At 39.0% G+C, this 22,083-nt stretch overlaps 1 protein-coding gene across 9 annotated transcripts in view; it reads right to left on the bottom strand.

The window, feature by feature from the left end:
- The window catches only part of ELAVL2 (ELAV like RNA binding protein 2), a 98,000-nt gene that overhangs the window by 29,368 nt on the left and 46,549 nt on the right, over positions 1-22,083 (bottom strand). For all 9 annotated transcript variants that reach the window (XM_054810598.1, XM_054810600.1, XM_054810595.1 and 6 more), the window contains one exon: positions 1,695-1,798. In XM_054810598.1, the coding sequence (XP_054666573.1) occupies positions 1,695-1,798 (104 nt within the window). The remainder of the gene's footprint in view (positions 1-1,694; positions 1,799-22,083) is intronic.

Below are 22,083 nucleotides of genomic sequence, written 5' to 3'. Positions count from 1 at the left end.
ATATCTAAGGCTCAAGTCCCTAAAAATTTATACATAACCTTTAGTGTCACTGCAAAGTACACTATCTGGTATTGTTTATAACTTAGAATTCTACTTATATGTCCTGGGAAGACAGGAAAGGAAAAGCACTAGCGTCGTCACCCACATCGGTCTATTCTATTTTCACTTTTTTTCCTCCCAGACTTTAACAATCTTTTTTTTTAGTTGCAGAAATACAGTGGCTGTTTGCATTAATCACTTCACAAGATGAAAGAGGATTAAGAATTCATAAACTGACAGCATGAAGTAAGTCACTGGAATCCCTTAAGGGATCATTTTGATTTGGGAGACCTGGCTTGATTCTCCATAACATTCTTTTTTTGCCTGGCTATAGAGTCACCAGAACGTCCAACTTATCACCCTGGACAGATACATTTTTTATTTGTCCAATCCAAGACATTAAATGTAAAGATATGGTGTACCTGCAATACTACTGGAAGACAAACCCATTCCCTCTCTCACCACCACCCAAAAGACAGCTTCAAAAAACCCGAAGCACAAAATGACTTTCCTCAATTTTCCCTCAAAGCAGAAAGTGGCAGAGACTGCCTGTGGGCAAGAAGTCCGCCAGAATCACATAGGGAGCTTTCTGTGGCAAAGCATCTATCCATGTCTTTCATCCACTGTTACTGTGAGCCATGACTCTCCATTTGTTAAACAGCAGTATTTAAGTTTCAAATAGTGAAATCCACTATTAAATCTTATGAATCCAGACCAGGTAGGACATTCTAACCATAATTACTGCCATCTTATTTTTGTCTCAATTATCTTTAAGTAGCTTTGCATTGCTTTTTAAGTTCAAACCTTTTTAGAGGTGAGCTTTATCTTACAGCTCAAACATGACCTTAGTTAGAGGGCAGCTAGCAAACCCTGCTGTTTAATGAGGAAGAACAGGATGGTTGGAACACAGATTGCCGTCAGTCACCAACAGCTGTAAAATATATTCAAATGTCTGCATTCCCTAATAAAATTTATTTCATCTCCTCTCTCATGATTTTAGAGCCCAAACAAGTATCCTCACTCTTCCGATAATGGAATAAGAGTAGATGAGAAAAAGTAATTCTGAAGAGTTCTCCTAGAAATTCAAGAAACTGAATTTAGTAAACAGGAGGTACAGGGGTTACAACAAACAAAAAACCAGGAATCCCTAACATTAGAGACCTAGAGATTAGAGCCCTAATAGTCTAGTAATTCATAGATAACCAAAACAGTTATTTCGCCATTTAATTTTAAGGATTTGTGAGAGAAAAAAGGCACTAGCAGCCTAAAAAAGGGAGTATTAATACGGAAGTTATATCATCTTTGAGAAAGTAAGGAGAAAGCACATAGTGCAGTGTTCAGACTATATGCAATACTGCATTTCTGCAACTAAAGCATACAACACAATTTCTCAGTTAAAACAATTCAAGCTCATCTAAAATGTTATCAAGTGCCCAAAAAAACTGAAATTTTCTACACTTAATCATAATCTACCTCTCTAGATCTAAATAGACTACAAAGGACTAACCATCTGCTACATGGTGAAGTCTTAGTCTATGCTACTGACATTAGCAGAATGCCTAAGTTACACTTGGAAAGGGAAAACAAATCATGCATCTGATCAACAAGTAGTCAAAACATTTCAGTTTCTTCAAATCATCATTAACACTACATACTTTTATGGTTTTAGTTTGAAGTCTCAATCCATTCAGAGTGTTGATAGCTTTTTCAGCATCCTTGGGGTCAACGTAGTTCACAAAACCATAACCCAAGCTCTGTCCTGATTAAAAAGAAGAACAGTGATCATTAGTACAGTGCTATGCAGTGGATAACTAAGTGTTTAAAATCTATATAGCCACATTGAGCAAAAATTGCTTATATTGAAGAACAGTATCTGCCCCAGATAACAAAGTTTCAAAGGCTCACAACACCTAATTTTTTCAGTAAGGTTAGTGTTTAACTAGCTTCCTATGTTCCCACGGACTGCCTTAAGTTCACTGCAGAAGTGGCCACAGCCAGTTTAATGAAAGACTTAAATTGCTATGCAAAATAGGTTCAGGAGTTTGTTATGATCTGTTAGAGACTAGAGGAAGTGAAGGAACTTCAAGGTTAAGATGGGCAATTCAGACGATAGATGGACATAAAGCATTTTAATTAGCTCTTAATCACTGAACCACAGCCTATTATTTAACAGCTATACAGCCTAAGCACTTCTTTTTAAACACTTGAGAGTCTAGCAGTAGTCACCTCTTGACAACTTCAAAACCTAAAGTATACCATCCTTAACTAGCTGCTTTCAGCATACTCCTTTAAAATATTTTTAGTGCACAAGAATGCAAATAGGTAGAAAAATTTAACATAGCAAAAGGATACCACTTAGTAAGAATACTATCCTTCATTAGCATGGATGTTTTCAGAAACTATCTCCCATACTCCTTGATTATTTTTTTGTAGAAAATGAAATTATGAGGTCCAAAAACCAGTCAACAAGCCAAAGGGAAACATCCAATATATCTAATTCAGAGAATGCTAGTTTGAAAGATTAGTTTGGAGATACAACAATATAAATGGATAAACGATAGTACGTAAAGCACAAACAGCAAATTCACTTATTACCAAAGACAAAGGAATCTATGCTGTATTGTGTTCTTGTATGGTGTCTATACAATATATATTAAATAGTATATCAAGCAAAAAACTGATGGAAAGTTTCTAATTGATGAAACAAGACAAGAAGCCCACCATTGCTGGTATTCATAATTTTGTACAAATTAGGCTAACTTTTGGTACTACGGTAGAGGACACCACTACCACCCCACCTCTCCAAGATACTCAATTCTTCCCACTCTCCTCCTTAAAACAGCACACACAAACACAAATAAATTAGCTAGATGAAGCCATGAACAGGTTACTATATGCAAAGTTATTAACACAAAAATCCAAAACCCAACTGGACAAAGTTCTGAGCAACCTGCTCTAGACAACCCCGCTCTGAACAGGAGGTTGGACTATATGATCTCCAGAAGTGCCTCCAACATCAGCAATTTGGTGTTTCTGTAACAAACAATATGGAAATATGCAGAAGCATTTCTGTATTCATTTACAGCTCTACCTAGATATAACTAAGTTCCTTATCCTAGAAGTGCCTTTTTCCTTATTAGTTTGATTATGGTAGAGCAATTTCTGTAACTGTCACCTCCATCACTCCCACTGTCTGCAGAAACTCTTCTCAGCACTGCCTCCAAAAAAAGAGCAACTTAAAGCAATGTCTCTTCTTGTGCACAGCTTATTTTAGTTTTATCTCCTAATACAGAAATGGTGTTTTGGTGTCATTATTGATTTTATAGGAAGGACCCCATTGAAACCTCAACCTTCAAAGACATTAAGACCTTTAAGAGAAAGCTATTTCACGTAAGACATTCCAAATACACCACTCCCTAATTCCAGAGTGAAAAGAAAAAGATATGCAGAAATTATTTCTACTACCCCTCTATTGATGTAATCTATTTTTCCACATTAAAAACACCCAGACCACTGCAGGTAAAGACCATACCCAGCTGTTACAAAGGATATAATTTATAACCAGTTCTTCTGCAGACATTCTATTAGTTAAGCTTGAGGAATATTAGTAGACTAACATAGAAAGCTGCACAAACAAAACCCAGTAATTTATTCAGGTCAAGTTTGAATTAATTTCTGCAGGTTTATTCTGCAATTTTGCAATTAAAAAAAGCTTTCACTGTGAGGGTTGTGAAACACTGAAGCAGGCCACCAGGTTGTGAAGTCTCCATTGGAGAGACTTAAAGTCTAACCAGACATGGTCCTAGGAAACCTGCTCAAGGAGAACCTGCTTGAGGAGGGGGGAGTTGGCTAGATTATCTCCAGAAGTCCCTTCTGCCCTCAATGATTCTGTGAATGATTTATTTAACTCAGTTTTGTTAAGTTTGGGATATCAGCTAAAATTCAAATGTGCTCAGATCTGACATTCCAAAGGCCTTATGTGTTTGAAAAGGTTAAGAAAAGGTAAAGCTACTTAGAGAGATCGAATTTTTGCCTGAAGATTAGTGGTTCAATTATACACCATCAATAATTCAGAGTCAAAAATCACTTTCTTCATGGAAGCACATAAATATGAATCTTGGCTCTCAACAAGCAATACAAATAACTGGAAATTAAACCTGATTTCTAGAATCAGATGCTTGAGGGACCAGTCTTAAGTCTTCCTGCTTGTGTTAAGGGAAGATGTTTAAGAGGTTTGCCATTTCATATACAGATGACTTAGTTTTAGAAAATCCAGACAAGCAATTCAGAAAATGCAGTAGAAGCAGCTATTTCAAACAACACATCAGACATCCCAATTACTGCAAAGTATGTCTGACAGCTGGTGGTATTTCTCACTTGGTGAGAAAGTGCCAACTGGGTTACAAGAAGTTAGAAGCTTAGTTCTTCCCAAGTGTTTCACTCACATACAGGACTTCAGTCTGAACTTATGCTAGTACCACTGCAGCTGCACAAGCTAGAGAAGTCCATCTGATTGGGATTTCAGACAGAGGAGGAGCAGCATGCCCACTGCACACAAATTTTACACGAATAAAATTAGAGATGCCTGGCCAGTATAATTCAAACAAGCTCTCCTTCTGTGCAGTTTTGTTTAACTTGTAAGGATTTAATCCTTACAAGTGACTGAGTTTCTTATTTTTCTGAGTTATTACCCAGGTCAGTAAGAAAACACTGACCACCTTCAAAGGAATACTCTGCTCATTTGCAGAAGGGAGCAATACTTCAGAAGTTGCATGCTCAAACCATCAAGTTGAGCTCTTCTCAACAGTTCTTGTGGCTATTTCACAGCACTGTTTAAAGCTGTTTCTGTACACTTTCTACTAGATTTTATGCTTGGGGCTATATGGATATTAGACAATGTGGTGTGGAATAAACCAACAGTTAACGAAATGATTGGTAAAAGAAAACACCTGAGGTAGGAAAAGCCAAAGTGAGAAAATGATCTGAAAGGAATGAGAAAATGCATGACAAAAAGCAGTGACTTGAGTTTTGCTTCAACAAAACCTGATTAAAAAAACCCTAAATCCACACAACAGAAGTGCATCTCACAAGCCTGTAAGACAGCAAAGGACTTAAAGCAAAGGTTATGATTTTTCAAGTTCATATTCATTAACTACATTTTAAGTTTTATGTAACTGACACTTGCAACAAAGTAAAATTCAAGCACACATGGCAAAAAAGTCCTTTCAGTGAAGCATTTCTTTGAAGCTAGGCATACTATATCCACCACTAAGCATACCACTGACAAATGTTCAGCCTCTAAGAATGTGGCGTACAAGAAAATGTGAACTGGAAAGCACTGTGTTACTCACTAATAGGGGAAACTGTTCCATTCATGTTTCAAGTTTATGAGCTTCATAAATATCACTTGACCACCACGTATGATGATGATGATGCAAGTTAAAGAGTAATTTAAAGTTACTTTTTGACATTACAGTTGATACACAGAATGGATTTTGAGAGGAGAGGGGCGAAAACCAATTTCAAACAATTTAATTCTAATCAGTCTTTGAAAGGACTACAAGAGACTGTGTGGAGATCCATGTGCATGCTAGAAAAGCGTAGAGAAAGTAATATATATATGTTAAAAACCAAGTAAGGAACACAATGATTCAGTATTTCAGAAAGCAAAGTAGACAGATTTCATGGGCACTGGTCAGCGAAAGACCAAAACATTTTCAATAAGAGGGAAATAAACCAGTAGGAAGGTATAGGCATGATCACAGTGCTCCTGAATTTACTACTATGCCTTGAAAAATATCACCTTTTTTTTTTTGCTTTGAAAATGAACAGGCTCACAGATTGTAACAGAGTACTGTTGCAAGAATGGAATTTTAGAAGTAAATTTCACGATGAAGACTTATCTTAGACTACTGGAGTTGTGCCACTAGAGAAGAAGTGACAGAAAGTTCGAGAAAATTAACTGGTTGTTTAGCAAAATACAAGCCAAACCTAATTTTTCCTTAAGGTAACTCAGAAGGATTGTGGGATAAAAAAATGCATCACTACACTGCACTGTACATTTCCATGAGGCATGGCTATTTACACCATCTGAAAGATTACTGCTGAATTACTGAATGCTCAAAAGCAATTACAAGCCAGCTCATACCACTTGATCACCATTAATCACTTATGCAGAGCTCTCATGAACTTTGGGAGGAATAGGAGATCTAGAAAGAAGGCAATTTTTCCTATTGCCCTGTTACTACCCAAATTATTCATAATGAAGAGATAAGCAAGAGAGTTGGTGACAGGAAAGAAAGAAAAAATAAGCACTGAAGCTGTCTGAACACTGATGCATCTTACTACCTAGGTAAGTCCTCTGCTGGAGAAGTGTTCATGCATGAAACAGTTGGATGAAACAGCCTAGGTGTCCTGAGGCATCCCGCAGTTCAGTGTTGGAAGGGTAGCTAGCAAGATCTGTCGCTAAGGTAAGAACAGAGATTGCTCAAGATAGAACAATGAATAGGACATTCTCAAGTAAGAGTGCAGAGCAACAGGTCATTGATTTTGCTGGTTGCTGTAGTCTAAAGGTTTCACTTAAGTTCACTTCCACAGTAAATACAGCTCATCTCTTCCATTTCAACAGGAAACCTGACATCACTTGCCTTCTAATTTGTTATCAATTTAGAGATCATATATTCTGATTATAAAATGAGGCACAATTTTTCTAGATTCATATGAAATGTTTGCACTCTAAAAGCTGATGGTATCTCCTTGCTACCATCTGTCTAACAGTTTTAAAGGCTGGACTGCTAGTGGTGATTGCCTATCCAAGGTAGCAATTTATACCTCAACTAGACTGAGGGCAGCACCTGTAAATACTAATGAAGAGTTAGACAAATGCAGGATAACAAAGGTTTTTACTTACTCTCCCAAGGTAATCTATTATATTGGGTTTGCATGGCAAAGTTTGAGGAGGGGCACGGGGGTGGCTTCTGTGAGAAGCTGCTAGAAGCTTCCCCTTTGTCCAACAGAACCAATGCCAGACGGCTCCAAGACAAGACCCGCCACTGGCCAAGGCTGAGCCCATCGGTGATGGTGGTAGCACCTCTGGAATAACAGTTAAGAAGGAAGAAAACCCCAACCTATCAGCAGCTTTTGCAGCCAGAGAGAGGAGTGATAATGTGTGAAACAACCCTGCAGACACCAACATCAGTGCAGAAGGAGGGGGAGGTGGTGCTCCAGGCGCCAGAGCAGAGATTCCCCTGCAGCAGACCATGGTGAGGCAGGCTGTCTCCCTGCAACCCATGGAGGTCCATGGTGGAGCAGATATCCACCTGCAGCCTGTGGAAGACCCCACACTGGAGACATCTGCTCCTGAAGGACTGCACCCCGTGGGAGGGACCCGTGCTGGAGCAGTTGGTGAAGAACTGCAGCCCGTGGGAAGGACTCACATTGGAGAAGTTGGTGAAGGACTGTCTCCCGTGGGAGGGCCCCCAGGCTGGAGCAGGGGCAGAGTGTGAGGAGTCCTCCCCCTGAGGAGGAAGGAGCAGCAGAGACAGCATGTGAGGAACTGACCACAACCCCCATTCCCTGTCCCCCTGTGCTGCTGGAGGGGAGGAGGGAGAGAAATGGGGAGTGAAGTTGGGCCTGGGAAGAAGGGAGGGGTGGGGGGAGGTGTTTTAAATTTGGGGTTATCTGTCATTATCCTACTCTGGTTTTGATTGGTAATAAATTATTTTTCCTCTAAGTTGAGTCTGTTTTGCTGGTGACGGTAATTGGTGAGTGATCTCTCCCTGTCTTTATCATGACCCATGAACATTTTCATCTTATTTTCTCCACCCCTGCCCAGCTGAGGAGGGCAGTGATAGAGCAAGCTTTGGTGGGCACCTGGCCTCCAGCCAGGGGCAACCCACTACATCTGTATGCAATTACCAGCTCTTAGTAGTTTGTTCTTCTCACACAATTTTTACTGTGTCTAAGCCTCCTGTTTCCCTGAGAAATCCAGAACTTATTTCCAAAGAGTAACTCAAATACACCAGAACATACAAAAACCTGAAACTAAGTTCTAAACTAAATTATATACCCCCACCAAGCCTGTTTTCTTCTTCCCAACAAACTTGCATTGAGATTCTATTGTTATGTTACATAAACACCTGAACCAAGTCATTCAGCCCAACCACACCAGGCCAGCAATTAACATGTTTTACAGCCTCTCTTCTCAACCTCCCTGGGAAGTGGCCTGCCTGACAACATTTCTTGCCAGAAAAAGTATACTCACCAACCTTCATTTCCTTCCTTTTTCTGTCTGGAAGCAGCTGCAACAGCCACAGACAGTGGCTTGTCTTCTAAAGCTTTAATTTACCTGCCACATAACAGCTAAATTTCTCCATGCTGCACTTCCAAAAAGAAGGACAAAAAGCACAAGAGCCTCCAGATCAGACAGCTTCCTTGAAGGCCAATTTAAAGAGATCCTCTCCCTTTGACTACTATACCCATAAACCTGGAAAACAGGTGAAAGTAAATAAAAAGGTGGGACTACAGCATGTAAACAAGAGAAGACTTCTGTAAGTAGACAGATATGTGGGAATGTCTGTGTAGCTGCTCCCTTCTGCAGTGGCCAAAGGATGACAGTCAATTTCATAACAGACCCTGGAGTGCAGAATGGCTGTAAAATGCTTCTGTTATGTTTTCGACCTATGAGCTACCACTCAGTTTCAGGAGGAGCATTCCCTAAAGCCTGTAGGCACCTCAAAACCAAGAAGAAATACTATTTCAGACACAAGTGCCAAAGGCAGCATCTTCAACAGCTCTTTACTCAATGCCACTGGGCTGGATGCATAGTAAGAGAGTTCAGTCATCTGAACTATGTAGTCCTGTTAACAAGAGTTTGCCTGAAAGCGCTCAAATGTCATTTACTATCTGTTACACCTTAAAAGAAAAGCTTGAAAGGTAGACAAGTATGAGCTTTAACTTAACAGACGTTAAGTAAGCCCTTTCAAAAGCCACTTCTGAAACACAGAGCTGTATCACACAAGTCGTCCCTGCGAGGTTACAAATGCAGTGAACTCTAGTCCTGCATTTTCAGTATTCTTGCAACATTTTATCACTCCTGAAAAAGAATGCATATTCTTTTCTGCATAACATCATGATTAGAGAGCAGCTGATTAGTATGGCCAGTTTATTTCATGACTGATTAAAGCAGCCTGCTAAATTGCTGGGTCTTCTCTGAATGTTTTTTGGGCAGAAACATGAAATCTGACCCCAGAAATTTCCAGCCAATACCAAGCCTACTTATCTTTTGCTCTTGAAGTCTTCTTCCATCCAGTTCTCTACTGAATCTGTGTCCTTATAATTCTCCTCTCTAAATAGCTACTGCTAAAGATAATTTTCCTACATGCATGATTGTGAGAAGCCTGTCTTCCCAGACAAAATCTAGAGCCAACACTGCAGAACTTTTTCTGTGCCTGAGCACATAGCTAGTATTTTTTTCAGCACTGCTCCATTAGTATAGAATAGTATTATTAGCAAATGACTAACAGGTGCTGAAAACCCAGCAACTTCGGTACTTACAGAGTTTCTACTGTTGCATTTCTTCACAGGGTCAACTACTTGGCATTATTTCAACATGCTCTCCCTACTCGTGAACAAGAACACTCGTGGTTCCACAATGCAGCAAGGTGCCTCTGAAAACTTGGCACACCCACCACACGAGGGAGTCCTTGGCTGCTGTTTCCTGTCAGAGCTATCGAGCACCCAGTGCAAGGACTGAGCAAGATACCTTTAGGAAGTAGTTGTTGATCAAATTACCTGAGTACCCAGCTCATCCTGCAACTTCTCTGGAATTCTTAAACATTCCTGTAAGGTCTGCAGACCAAATAGACAATCAATAATTTCAGATAATTGCTTCTTCCACAAATTGGAGCCAAAAATCGTCTGAGTTCACAAAACCTTTTCAGTATGTACTCAAGTTCTGGTAAGGTAAAACCAAATGAGTTTTATGAAACAAAGTGTTCCATTTTAAGGAACAAGCAGAGCTAGGTTTCTAAGTTCCACCTCCCCTCCTCCACTCACTGATCTCCTTAACAGGTAAAAATAAAAATAGCCCCACTAATTGAGTGCTATCAATGCTAATTCTTGGAAGAAAGAGAACCCCAAACTACCGTTCAATTTCAAATCATCCTCATATGCATATTAAATATAAAGCAAACAAACCCAGAATAACACTTACATTTGGTTAATAATACATCTGAAAACTAATACATACCACTAAGCTACAAAACTAGTTTCACAGTCTAGTAAAAAAATTTACCGCAAACACAGAGCAATCATACTCTGGAAAATTAAAAATCTCAATAGCAAACAGCACATATTCACACATTTACCTTCCACAGATGGCAAATAAAAATTTAAGATAAGTAGGCATTTAAAAAAATAGGATTTTTCTATAATACAGTAATTTATTTCAGTATAGTGACTTTTAGTATAGTGATATTTCAGGCTATTCAACTTCTGTAAAAAAGATCTTACTGCAAAATAATGAGTTAAAGGAATATAACCAGCAAGAACTACAGTATCACAGAGAAATGCTAAAAAAGCCTAACTTCCAAAAAATTACATACTATTTGCATCAATATATACTAGCGAAGAACATACTTGTGAGGTGAAGTAATAAAGTCTAGAAGCTGAAACTCACTAAGTCTATAGGGAAAAAAACCTAACAATTCTAGCAGATTGGGGGCTTTGTTGTTTTGGTTTTTTTTAAATAATTTAACTTCAGCTAGGTATCCTGTCTTCAGTACTTTAGTCCTTGAAGATTTGTCAGCCAGCCCTTGACTGAAAAGGAATAGTCCATTTTCCAGTGAGCATTAATACATTTTCTCCCCCCAGCCATGCAAGTGGTTTTTTTTAGATCAAACACTGTTTTCAATAAACTATGCATAACTTTAAAGCCGTAAATTTGTCTGTGTATGAAGTTAATTGGTACAGATCCACTAAAGTACTGTAAGAACAAGACAGCTTCATATCTTTGTAAAGAGGACCAAGTTAGTTAACAGCAACTTGATCTTAAGCTTTATTCTGCATTCCATCACTCCTAAAGTTGCACGCACTGGTGGAAGAAAGATGTTAAAAGACACATACATGACAACATTACAAGCCCATATACAAAGGTCTCATTTGAGCTTATCTGATCAACCCATATAATTTTTCACAAGTCTCCTAAAATTTCAGAGTAGAGATGTGTTCCCTGACCAGCACACAAAAGCTTAAAAAAGACACAGCATGATGTTAAGATAACCGAAAAACTGTAAGTAATCACAGCTTATGATGTCCTAAAGGCAAACCAGTGTGGCACAGGAAAGATCAACAGCACTTCTGAAGGTGGACTACAGGCCAGGAACGTAGAAAGTTTGGTAGAGTTTAAGATACAGGAGTAAGAAACACTCAACCTTTTTGTCTGTCTGGATTTGCAATTCAAGACATCAGAATGCTCCACAATATGCTAGGGTGATCCTCCTAAGACAAATCCATAGAGCACTTGTGTGCCAAGACAGGGGGATCATTCAGCTGGTGCCAGCTCTTTTTCAAAAAAGTTACTGCATCTTCATAAATCATCACTGTTAACCGCATCTGATTTAAGCTACCAAGATTACCACAGTATTACTTTTACACAATAAGGCTAGAAGCACACACCCAGACACGCAATTCACTTAATTGAAGTACTGTACCGACATAGCTATGGTCTCTAACAAGATGGGCTAAAGGAATAAGCACAGAATACCATCAGTGTCGCTTTCTTCCCAATTAATTTTAACAAATTATTGTTCAAGTTTCACAGTCCTTTGAAGTTTCCATTAAGGCTTGAACTGCATTTTAAAAGCAGCTTCAGCAAGACGAGGGAAACTGCATGAGCCACTGAGCAATCCTCAATTTAACTGCAGTTTGCTCACAGTTCCAGGAGATGGATTCTATTTACTGAACACCCATAACTCATACACCACTGAGCTAGCAAGCTAGGCAGCTTGCAAGAAAACACCTGTAAACCATGATCACTTACTAGCTTTCAGTATCTGACACCTCTTTCTCCCAAACCCAGTTTCTCAGCTATTGCTCTGAATCTGAAAAAACAAAAGTTGAAGACTGAATGAAAAAGATAAAAGTTATCTAAGTACTTCACAGTTTATCCTGCCATACAATAAGATTATTCTGTCTTTACTTAAACAGCTATTAACAGAGCTGTAAGTTACCCAAAAAAATCAGAATTTTTCAGGAAGAGAAACCAAAGTTTCTTCTCAGCTAGGTTCAACTCTGCCCTTTTATTAACCTAATGGCATCCTCTTGCCTTACATTTTGCATTGTTCTTCATATGTGAGGATCATCATCATCATCTGCTGCTTCATCAACACAAGCTTGTTGATGTCAGATACAAAAATGAGGGTGCAGTTCAGGTTCTTCCTCACAGCAGGCAGAGGAAGTCAAGGGTAGGGGATATTGTGGATGCTAAGATTGACATGAACCTGAAAGATCTTCAGTAACCCAGAAGAGACTTAGGGTCTCTAACAGATGTTAGAGTGACTAACAGTGACTGAGGGTCACTAACAGATATACCATGTCCAAACAAGAAATCTCAATCCCCAAAACCACAGATGGAAGCAGGGACTGTGTGGGAAGGTGTATACTTTTGCACAAGCAAAAGTAACAGGGCATTTGCTTATGGATACTACAGGAGGTTGAACACTGATAGTCTTGCCGGTTGCAGCCTCTCACGTTCAAACGTAACTAGTGACAACCATGAACTGTTTGAAATAATGACAGACCTAGGGAGCATGCTTTCTTACAAACCAGCTTGTCATATGACAAGTAGAAGCTCCTTACTATGCTAAAGTGAAAATATACCACAATTTCCTAAATCATTTATTTTTGAAAACTAGCTTCACCCTTTAATTTTTACCACTATTAGTAGTAACATGTTCTATGCAGCTGAGAATTTTTGGGTTTTGCAGTTGATTTGTTCCTTGTCAGGAATATAGCCAGCAGTGTTAAATACTCTGCTCTACTTTACCACCTAGTCACCTTAATAAGTAGGTGGATAAAGCATCTTGTTCTACTACTGCAGTGTTTACATATGTGCAATAATTTGTGCATCCAAGTAAAAAAGTTAGCATGACATTTGAACATAAGTTCTTTTCCCAAACTTCATATTAACATACTACTGTTGGAGTTTCATTTTGGTGGGGTTTTTTTGTTTGGTTCCCCCTGCCAAACTATCTGTTACCTAATCTCAGAGTTTTGAAAGACATCTTGAAGTGTGCTGTGATGAAAAGTTTGAAAACTGTTCTCTCCCCCTAGGGTACATTTTGCCAAAGTTAACTTGCAGCATTGTGTTCAGTCATGTAGGTTTTTTTCTGGTCTTTATTGATGATTGAAAAACAGTAACAAAATAAGTTGTTTTCATGAGAAATTCTTTTCCTAGCCTGAATGTTAACTGTCAGCTCAAAAAGATATGTCCTTGCACGTATGTCAAAGAGGAATATCCTTCTTTCAGTTTTAATAGCTATGATTAACAAACAAGAACAACTACTAATCTGCAATACCAAGTAGTAGAAAACAAGCCATTTCTCACTGTAGTTGGTAAATACACAGGAAAAAGGTATGCTGAGAAAAGATTACATTTTCTTTACTCAAAACTGAAACAGGTCTCCACAATGTAATTCTTACAGGAACACTGCAAAATTCTTCCAGAAGGAAGCTTTTTTTAATTTAATAAGGGGGGGGGCAGGGAATAATCGGTATATCTTGCTATAGATGCAAGACTTCATAACCATTGTGCAACATTAGGCTTCAAATGCATTCAAAGAGGACCGTGGCTTAACCTGCATGAAGCCATAGGTACCAGAAAGACCAGGAGAAAAAGAGCAACTTTTATCTTCAGTAGATCTAGGAACTCAGAAAATATGGAAGAATTCAGATTACAACTCCTTCTGTTTCAGTCAGTTCTACCAAATGTCTCAAATAAGAAATTGTAAAAACAAAGTAAATGAAACTGATCAATAGTGTGGAAAGCTTCAAGATAACATGGCTGTGCCTTTGATAACTCTAGGAGTTGATAGGTTTACAATAATTACAGGAATCAAAATTAAATGCAGGATCTGAGCTGTATTTGTGTCAATTATTTTCCCTTTACATATGGATTAAATTATTATGTCACTAAAATCAGAGGCTTGCACATTTTTCTTCTGTTGCCTTCTACAACTTTCTGCCTACTTCTAATCACACTTGGCATACTCCAGGAATACAAAAAATTCATAGAAAATAGTATAATAAATCCTCTTCTGCAGTTGTGCACAAAGAAACACGATGTCAGCCTGGCAAATTTGTATTCTAAGAACTGCCGCTTGAAGTGCACCATGGTGAAAGAAAATAAAATGTAGAAATAAAGTGCTTTTATATAGCTTTACATGCAGCTAAAGAATGTTCCTTGCACATATTTAAGGTCTTGCTTCTATACTGCAATATAACTAGCTGCTTCAATACATAAGGGACCAACCATGAACCAGTTAGGACCATCTGCAGCTTCAAGCCTTATTGCTTACCACTCTGGCTGTGATGGCTGAGAGGAAGTACTCACTTTCTATAGGGATACCCACATCCTTATAGTCCATATGACATCCTTGGAGTGAAAGGGCTTCCGGGTGTGCAGATCAGTAACACTGCCACCCAACCTGAGGCAGACTTCACTGAAACACACTTTGAGTATTATAAATGCATTGCACTAATCTCACAGCACAATTACCCTGAAAGGCAGTGATGCCTATAAAAACCTTCAGATTACTTGAGGCCTCTTAATGCACAGTAGTTTCCACTAGAATTAACATTTATTAAAACAGCTGCCCTAGAATCACTAGGACATAACAGCAATATATACCTACAAACACCTATGAAAGCGTGAGCAGTGGTAAGACATGCCAAACAGGCAGCCTGGGGACTGCCAAGGTGGAAGCAAAGAGTACTACCTCTGCTGAAAGCACACAAGATATTCCACATCACTAGAGGACCAGTGTCAATCTGCAAGACCCAATGCTTTCATGGGCTTCTTGTAAGTTACTGCAATCACTGACAAGAATGAATTTTAATTTGTCTGTAGGAAAGTGCAAGAATGTATTTTGCATTAATCTCCATCAAAAAGCACAGTGCTTGCTGAAAAGCAGAGTGATTTAATGAAGATGATATTCTTATTCACTACATTTGGAGAAGTCTCTAATCATATTTAGCCTTATAAAAAAGGTTCCAGTTTTAACACATTAAGTCCTTGCTTATGCTGTATATTGAGATCAGCTCATTAACTCAGGTTAATATACAGATGAATAAACTGTTCAACCATTTTAAAAATAGCTCATTTCCACAAGCTCAGTAGTAAGAACTAACTAGGCAACTTAACTAAATCCCTGCAACAGACTATGCAGGTTTAGTCAAACTGGTTTTTGCGACCTTTTTATTTGTAAAAACAAAGCCTATAAGGTCAAAACAGTGCTGTGCCTGCAAAAGAGTGAAAAGTGGATGGAAGCGCAAAGGCAATCAAGTGCTATCTTGAGTAATATAAGATGAAACAAGCTCCTTCATTTCCACTTGCTTGCATGACTCACTTCCAGGAGACATGCAAAGTGCAATGAATTATGCAGTTTACTATGAAAGAGCACAGTAAATGCCGCTAAGTCCTTTTCAATAACATTAAATAGCAATATGCAGAATCAGAGAAGAGTAACTATAGGATACAATATTAACAGGCTTAAGTCTCCATTAATAATGCTCTGGGTCCACACATAAGGCTTGTTTGAAAACATAACTCCTTCAAGATTATTCCTGCAGCCCAAACTATAGCACAATACTCCAACCACCAGCTAAGGAGGCCACACTCTGCTGTTATGCTTTCTTCCAACAAGCACATGAAGTTTGAACTTATTTTATTACCTTTTGCTACAACACACTGAGTCCCTAGGCCACACCACAGACTGCATTAACAGCTGCAGAGTTCAAAACATGAACTATCTTGAAAATTAAAAAGCCAATGTTAAGAATAACCCTCCCCTTCACACCTACCCTCAGAAAATTTATGCTTCAAGATCTTAAGCAAGTTGCTCCAGAAAAGAGATCAAACAGTCACCGTATATAAAGATAAATTTGCCTCAAATCCCATTGGGGTTTTATTTTGGATTTTACATTTTATTCAAGGTCTGTACAAGTCATACTGCTGGCAAGACACAGTTTGCCAGGCAATACCTTTTGTCCACATCCCTGCCCAAATCAGAAATTTTTAGGCTGCCAGAACTCATTCCTTATCTCGGCACACCACTAAGCAGCAGCTAGCAAGAACCCCTGCCTCTCACAGGACTCAGCCCACTACAAGAGAGCATCCAGCTTCAGCTAGCTCCTCCTTTAGCTGCCAACTACTCTACTCTCCCACCACGACCGCACTCAAAACCCTGCAGGAACATCTGACAGATTAGAATGGTACACAACTACAAACATCATGCAAATTGGGAGTAAAGGCTGAGAAGGAAAAAAAGCTCAAGAGTTTCACAAAATCAGTAAAGCTCTTTTGGAAAGTGGCAAAGTTGTCGTTGTCCCTTCACTAATGTGGTCCTCTCTGTATTGGGCACTTGTGCTATATAAGCAAATACCTGGGAATTCCAGCTACTCACTGCCCTACCATCCTCAAAATTTTCATTTTTAGTCATGGGAATGTTTAAAACTTTCTACACTGTAGATAAATAGTCACTTTGTAGACTAAGCCACTCCATAGATATGCCATACTATTTGTCTCCTCTTACTTCCTCTGGGACATGAACAAAAAAAGGAGAACTTGCCTAGTTTGTCTCCTACCTCATCTCCACATACAGTACTTCAAGGCAGCAACAAGTCTAGAGTCTCAGATTAAAGTATATGACCATACTTTCTTCCCATATTCCTGTAAGGTTAGTTGAAAAGCCTTAATGTAAGACTAATTCTAGGGTAAGTGAAGATTAGTGTTGAAGAGCAAGCTAGCACTGTTCAAAGCAACAGTGACAAGAGACTTGAAAGAAACTGCCAGCCTGGGCTCAACTGAACAATGAGATCACACTGAAAAAGTTCACATACAGAAGAGGTCAGGAGCTTTGCAGCAGCACTCATAAGGGATAAGGTTTTCAACAGCTCTGCTCTTGCCAGACATCAACATGGGCTAGGAGTTTTTGCATTGGTATGACAGGAGAAAACTAGAGGTTAATGACAGCACCTACCCCACAGAAAGAAGTCCTCCATCTCACAGCCTCAGTTCTTGGGCAGACTATGATTCAGCATTGGCACTGGGTATGTCCTCATACTTTGCACCCGAGGAGAGTACTCTAACCAAGGATCTGACAGCATAGAGTCCCTCCTAACACTGCACTGGCTGTATGCATGTACATTGCACACACTAGAACTATTACTGCTGTTAACATCAACTCTGATGATGTTGTGTCTTACTCATACATGTTTTGTATTTTCTTCTGTGACCAACCCAGAATCCTTCACATTTATTACCACAGTTCTTCAATGAAAACAGTGAATATGAATGAGAAATTTCAGTATTAACAACTAAAAACTATTTCTGTACAAACTTGCAAAACATACTGACTACAGCTGCATCAACAGTTTTCTGGAATTGTTCAACTTCTAGGCAATTTTTTTAGAACTGTAGTTCCAGACACCTGCTGAGATGTGTGCTGCATTCTGTATCTGCACCATGTGCAACATAGCAATGGAACAATACTTCCAAATATCTACGAAATCAGTATCTGCAGAGGGCAAGATGAAATGTGTACAGTTAAACATGATAAATATACCTGTTTTCCTAAGACTGAAGTTAACAGGACAAAAGGAGAAAGAACTGTGACCCTTCCTGTATGTGCCTATCCATGACATTGTGTTATTTCTATATTGTAAAAGTCTAGAAAAATTTTAGGGGTCACATAATAGAACCTGAAGAATTTTACTCTGAGAGCCTATAATGTTGACCATAAGGAAACCCCATCACAATGTGACAGATCAGTTACCAGCCACAGGCCAAATGGGAACATAGATTTTTTTCAAAAAAGCGTGTAAAAAAATCAGGCTTTCAACCAACATGTAAGCTTCACAGTAATACAGCTGGATCAAGTTTGAAAAACAGGCCCATGTAATAGTGATCAGCAGGAATGTCCTCAAATAGTCTTTGTCTTAGAAGACAGGAAGTTTGACAGCAGGAAGCAATGCAAAAAGAAACCTTCAGGTGGTAAGTACCTGTCTTGTATTAAATGGAACAGTCTATTACCAGGCTTCACAGCTACACAAGTCTATGAATGTGAAATACTGTTCCAGACTAGATCTCTATACACATCCTGCCTCATTTTCTATGCAGTACAAATAGGCATGCTAAACTACAAAGTCTACATATACACATTATTACTAGTTCACTCTGTCAAAAAGACAAGAAAAAAATGACTTACCAAACAGGTTCTCTTTCAGAGAAAAGAAGTTGTGAATTTGATGAGCTTATGATTATTATAATAGAACAGGACAGGAGCTTTGAAGTCATTAAAACTGAGAAATTCTCCCAAATTAATGACATCTGATTTCAGCTGCTCTCTGAAATCAGAGTCTGAATTCCACAAAGTTTCAGTTTAACTAACAACTCTGCAAGTACTCCTAGGTAAGTGACAAAGAAGCAAAGGCCTGAAATCATGGAGATTTTTCCACAACATCTAAAATAAGCATTTATTTTCTACACGTACAACTGAATTTACCCTAAAGACAGTGGGCATTAAAAAGAAATGCAGTCTTTTTTGTAAGGACACTGCATTCATTGCTATTTTCACCTGTATTCAAGTTTCAGAAAAGTAGGTCCAGAAAATACAGTTTGCCATACTAAGGTAAGTGTTCATTTTTAAGTGGTAGCTACCACTGTCCCTTGCATTTTGTCAACAGCTGTCTTGCACGAGCAGAAAGTTTGTGCTTTTAAGTGCTTGACCAGGGGCAGTTTGGTAGCTAGACTTCATCCCATTTTACCCTCTTCCATGTCAAGTGTTTTTACCTCAATTTTTAGAATTATACATGCTTAACATTAATTACAATGTTATCTGCTGCTTTTAAATATGCAAAAGCACTTAAACCTAAATTAAACAGCTATCTACAGCAGCAGATAAGAATTCAGTTATGATGCTTTGAGATCAGGGTCTCCCACCTATGGTATAACAATATTTAGTTCATGTGGTAGTTTTGTATGTTGTATATACATACATCTGCATTAATCAAAAGCATGTAAGACTCCAAAATATCTGGACACAATGACTCATTCCAGACAGATAAGTGACATTCATGCCCCATTTCTCAGATGCTGCTCTTGATTAGATTCTTATATGGAGAGATTCTCGTTCAGCATCCTTTAAAATCTTCATTAGTAACAAAGTTTAATTTCTCTACCTTCAGTAGAACCACAGAACAGCAATCAGCTATTTTAATTCTTGCTGAGAACACTTTCAGTGTTTTTTCAGTAGCTGAGAAAATAAACACTTCAGCTACCAATGCTGCCCGAACAGCAAGTTGCATCCATCAACTGCATGCTTGGAGATGACCAGGAGGAACCTTTTGCAATTCAGCTTTCATCCCTACCTCCCTCACAACTAAACCCTTAGATAAACATCAGTAAGGGACACAAGTTTTATGTTGACAGTACACTGCAAGAAACTATAACCATTGGTTGAAAGAATTCAGATATTGTTTCAACAACTTCCACTCATGGAAAAAGCATTACTAAAGCTACTAGAACAGCCATTTAGAAACAGGGCTTCAGACTGCTCACATGAAATTAAAAAGTGAACTCCAGGGTGCCTTCCTTCCCTCCAGTAGGTTTTCCAGAGGCAGGGAGGCCCTCGAGCTCAACTTGTCTCAATCCTGAAGTGTGCAGACAGCTTCAAGAACTGGGGCACTGCTATAACGCAGTCTTAAATGCACTCCAGTGCTGCAGATGTGACTGCAGAAGGAGTATTAAATAGGGAGGGAGATAGTTTGATTCAAATCCACAGGATACTCTGAGAAGTATTTGGGTCAAGGTGGCAGTAGCAATCCTTGATGCCTCTGAATTTCAACATGTGGCATTGGTGACCCATTATGTAGCAGGTTTCTTCATGCCTTAAAATTTACTAGTGGATCACAAGAGTCAGGTATGGTCTGGGACTCTGACACTACCAGCCAATAAAGACATTCTAACCTATGTGTCTAGTTTTCTTCATCAAATAATGTTTCACTGCTGAGAAATGGTTCACTTGCATGTTTCATTTCATTCACCCATGCAGATACTACCAAATTCCTTAGCATTCCTATACTGGAGCTGTCTCATCTGCTTGGCAAAGAGCTGTCAGTTCCAGCATGTCACAAATGAAGTTTCACATCATGAAGCAGCCAGAGGATGCATCCAATACTGATATGGACCAACCTGAATTAGACAGTCAAAGGCAGACCAAAGCTTTGCCTCTTACCAATTCTCATTTGCAGTCTAGCCTGTATGAAAGTGTATTTTAATTTCTATGCTCCCCTAAACTTCTCATCAATTATAGGTATTCACCAAATATCTAATACTCATGACAGTTCATCTAAGACGAAAAAATTAGTTTTAACACAGGAATTAGACCAATGTTAATTCTGAAATTCATGCCAAATCTCTTCCTTTGCAGAAACTTGGTAACAATCCCTGTTCTGAATTGTTGAAAGAAAAGGAAAATCTGCTTTTCAAGAACTCTCTGCAGAAAACCTGAAAGAGTTTTCTTACCTGAAGAGTAAGAACAGGACTGGAACTAGAGCATTCTCTCCCCAGCATCCATGAACACCAGGTAACCTTGCTCTAGGCTACTTAAATCAGAAGTATTGCTCCCAATGCAGTTATAAGGTCAGACACCACATTTCTCTCTCATTTATACTAAAACCTTTTGGAAAAAGACTGATACAATGTTTTTGCTGGCAGCTGAAAGTAAGCCTTAAAGGTGGAGCTCCCTTCTGATAAAGGAGAAACGCCAACTGTATCTGCAATACTTCCAGCCCTGGAGTTCTCACCTATTAAGAATGTAATTTAAATTCAGACTCTTTCTTAGGCATCACTTTATGCTATACAGAAAACATCACACCTTCAAACAAGAGGTCTTGCTCCACTCCATTCCCAGGCAAGAAGTCATCTGACATTAAGTAGCAGCAATGCAAGCATCTAGCAAATAAAACATCAAAACCATTTAAGGATGTGGGCAATTTGCACATCCATCATTAAGGCCCTGAGGCTTACTTCTATGTGCCTACAGTAACCTCTTAATTGGGAGAAGCATGTAATCCTTAAGCACCTTTAATAAGGAATGCTAAATATGTGAACTCAGATCTACAAGACAGAGATAAACACTTTGAGTAGCCATCCCACTGACTGATCAAGTACCAATTATATCTTTCTACTCCTGGAATAAACACTTTGAGTAGCCATCCCACTGACTGATCAAGTACCAATTATATCTTTCTACTCCTGGAATAAAAGGTCAGGAAACAGCTAAGTAAAGGACTCTGTTTCAAAGCACTGAAGTCATTACCTACAGAGAAGACAGGCCTGTTTTCCGCATCAACCAGCCTTCAGAGTAAGACAGCAAGGTGTGGCATCAGCCCAGTCTAATTTCTTTGGCATCCCCAAGCACGTTCATATTCTTCACAGTGGAGAGCAGAGATCGCTTTGAGGTTTGGTCAGCCCAGGAGGACTAAAAGCAGTGGTTTCAGTAGTCAAGGCTACCATGCTGAAGCAGCATACTTTACAGATTTAACCATTCCACTACCTAACATCTTAAGAGCAAGCCACCTGCTGTGGGAATAAGTGTTGGTCATTCAGATCCAAAGGGGAGGCAAAGCAACATTCAAAAGCACAGAAGTCAGCCAGAGATTATTCAGTAAAAGGAAGCCAAAGGATCAGTGTTGGACTTTAAGCAGCCTCTCTGCTTGACTCATTTTGTGCCACTAAATGGTCCCTACCTCAGGGAGGTTAAG

Source organism: Grus americana, chromosome Z (assembly GCF_028858705.1).
Source record: "Grus americana isolate bGruAme1 chromosome Z, bGruAme1.mat, whole genome shotgun sequence".
Taxonomy (NCBI): domain Eukaryota; kingdom Metazoa; phylum Chordata; class Aves; order Gruiformes; family Gruidae; genus Grus; species Grus americana.
The sequence above is the reverse complement of the archived record's forward strand: the minus strand, read 5'-3'. Positions and strand labels throughout refer to the sequence as shown.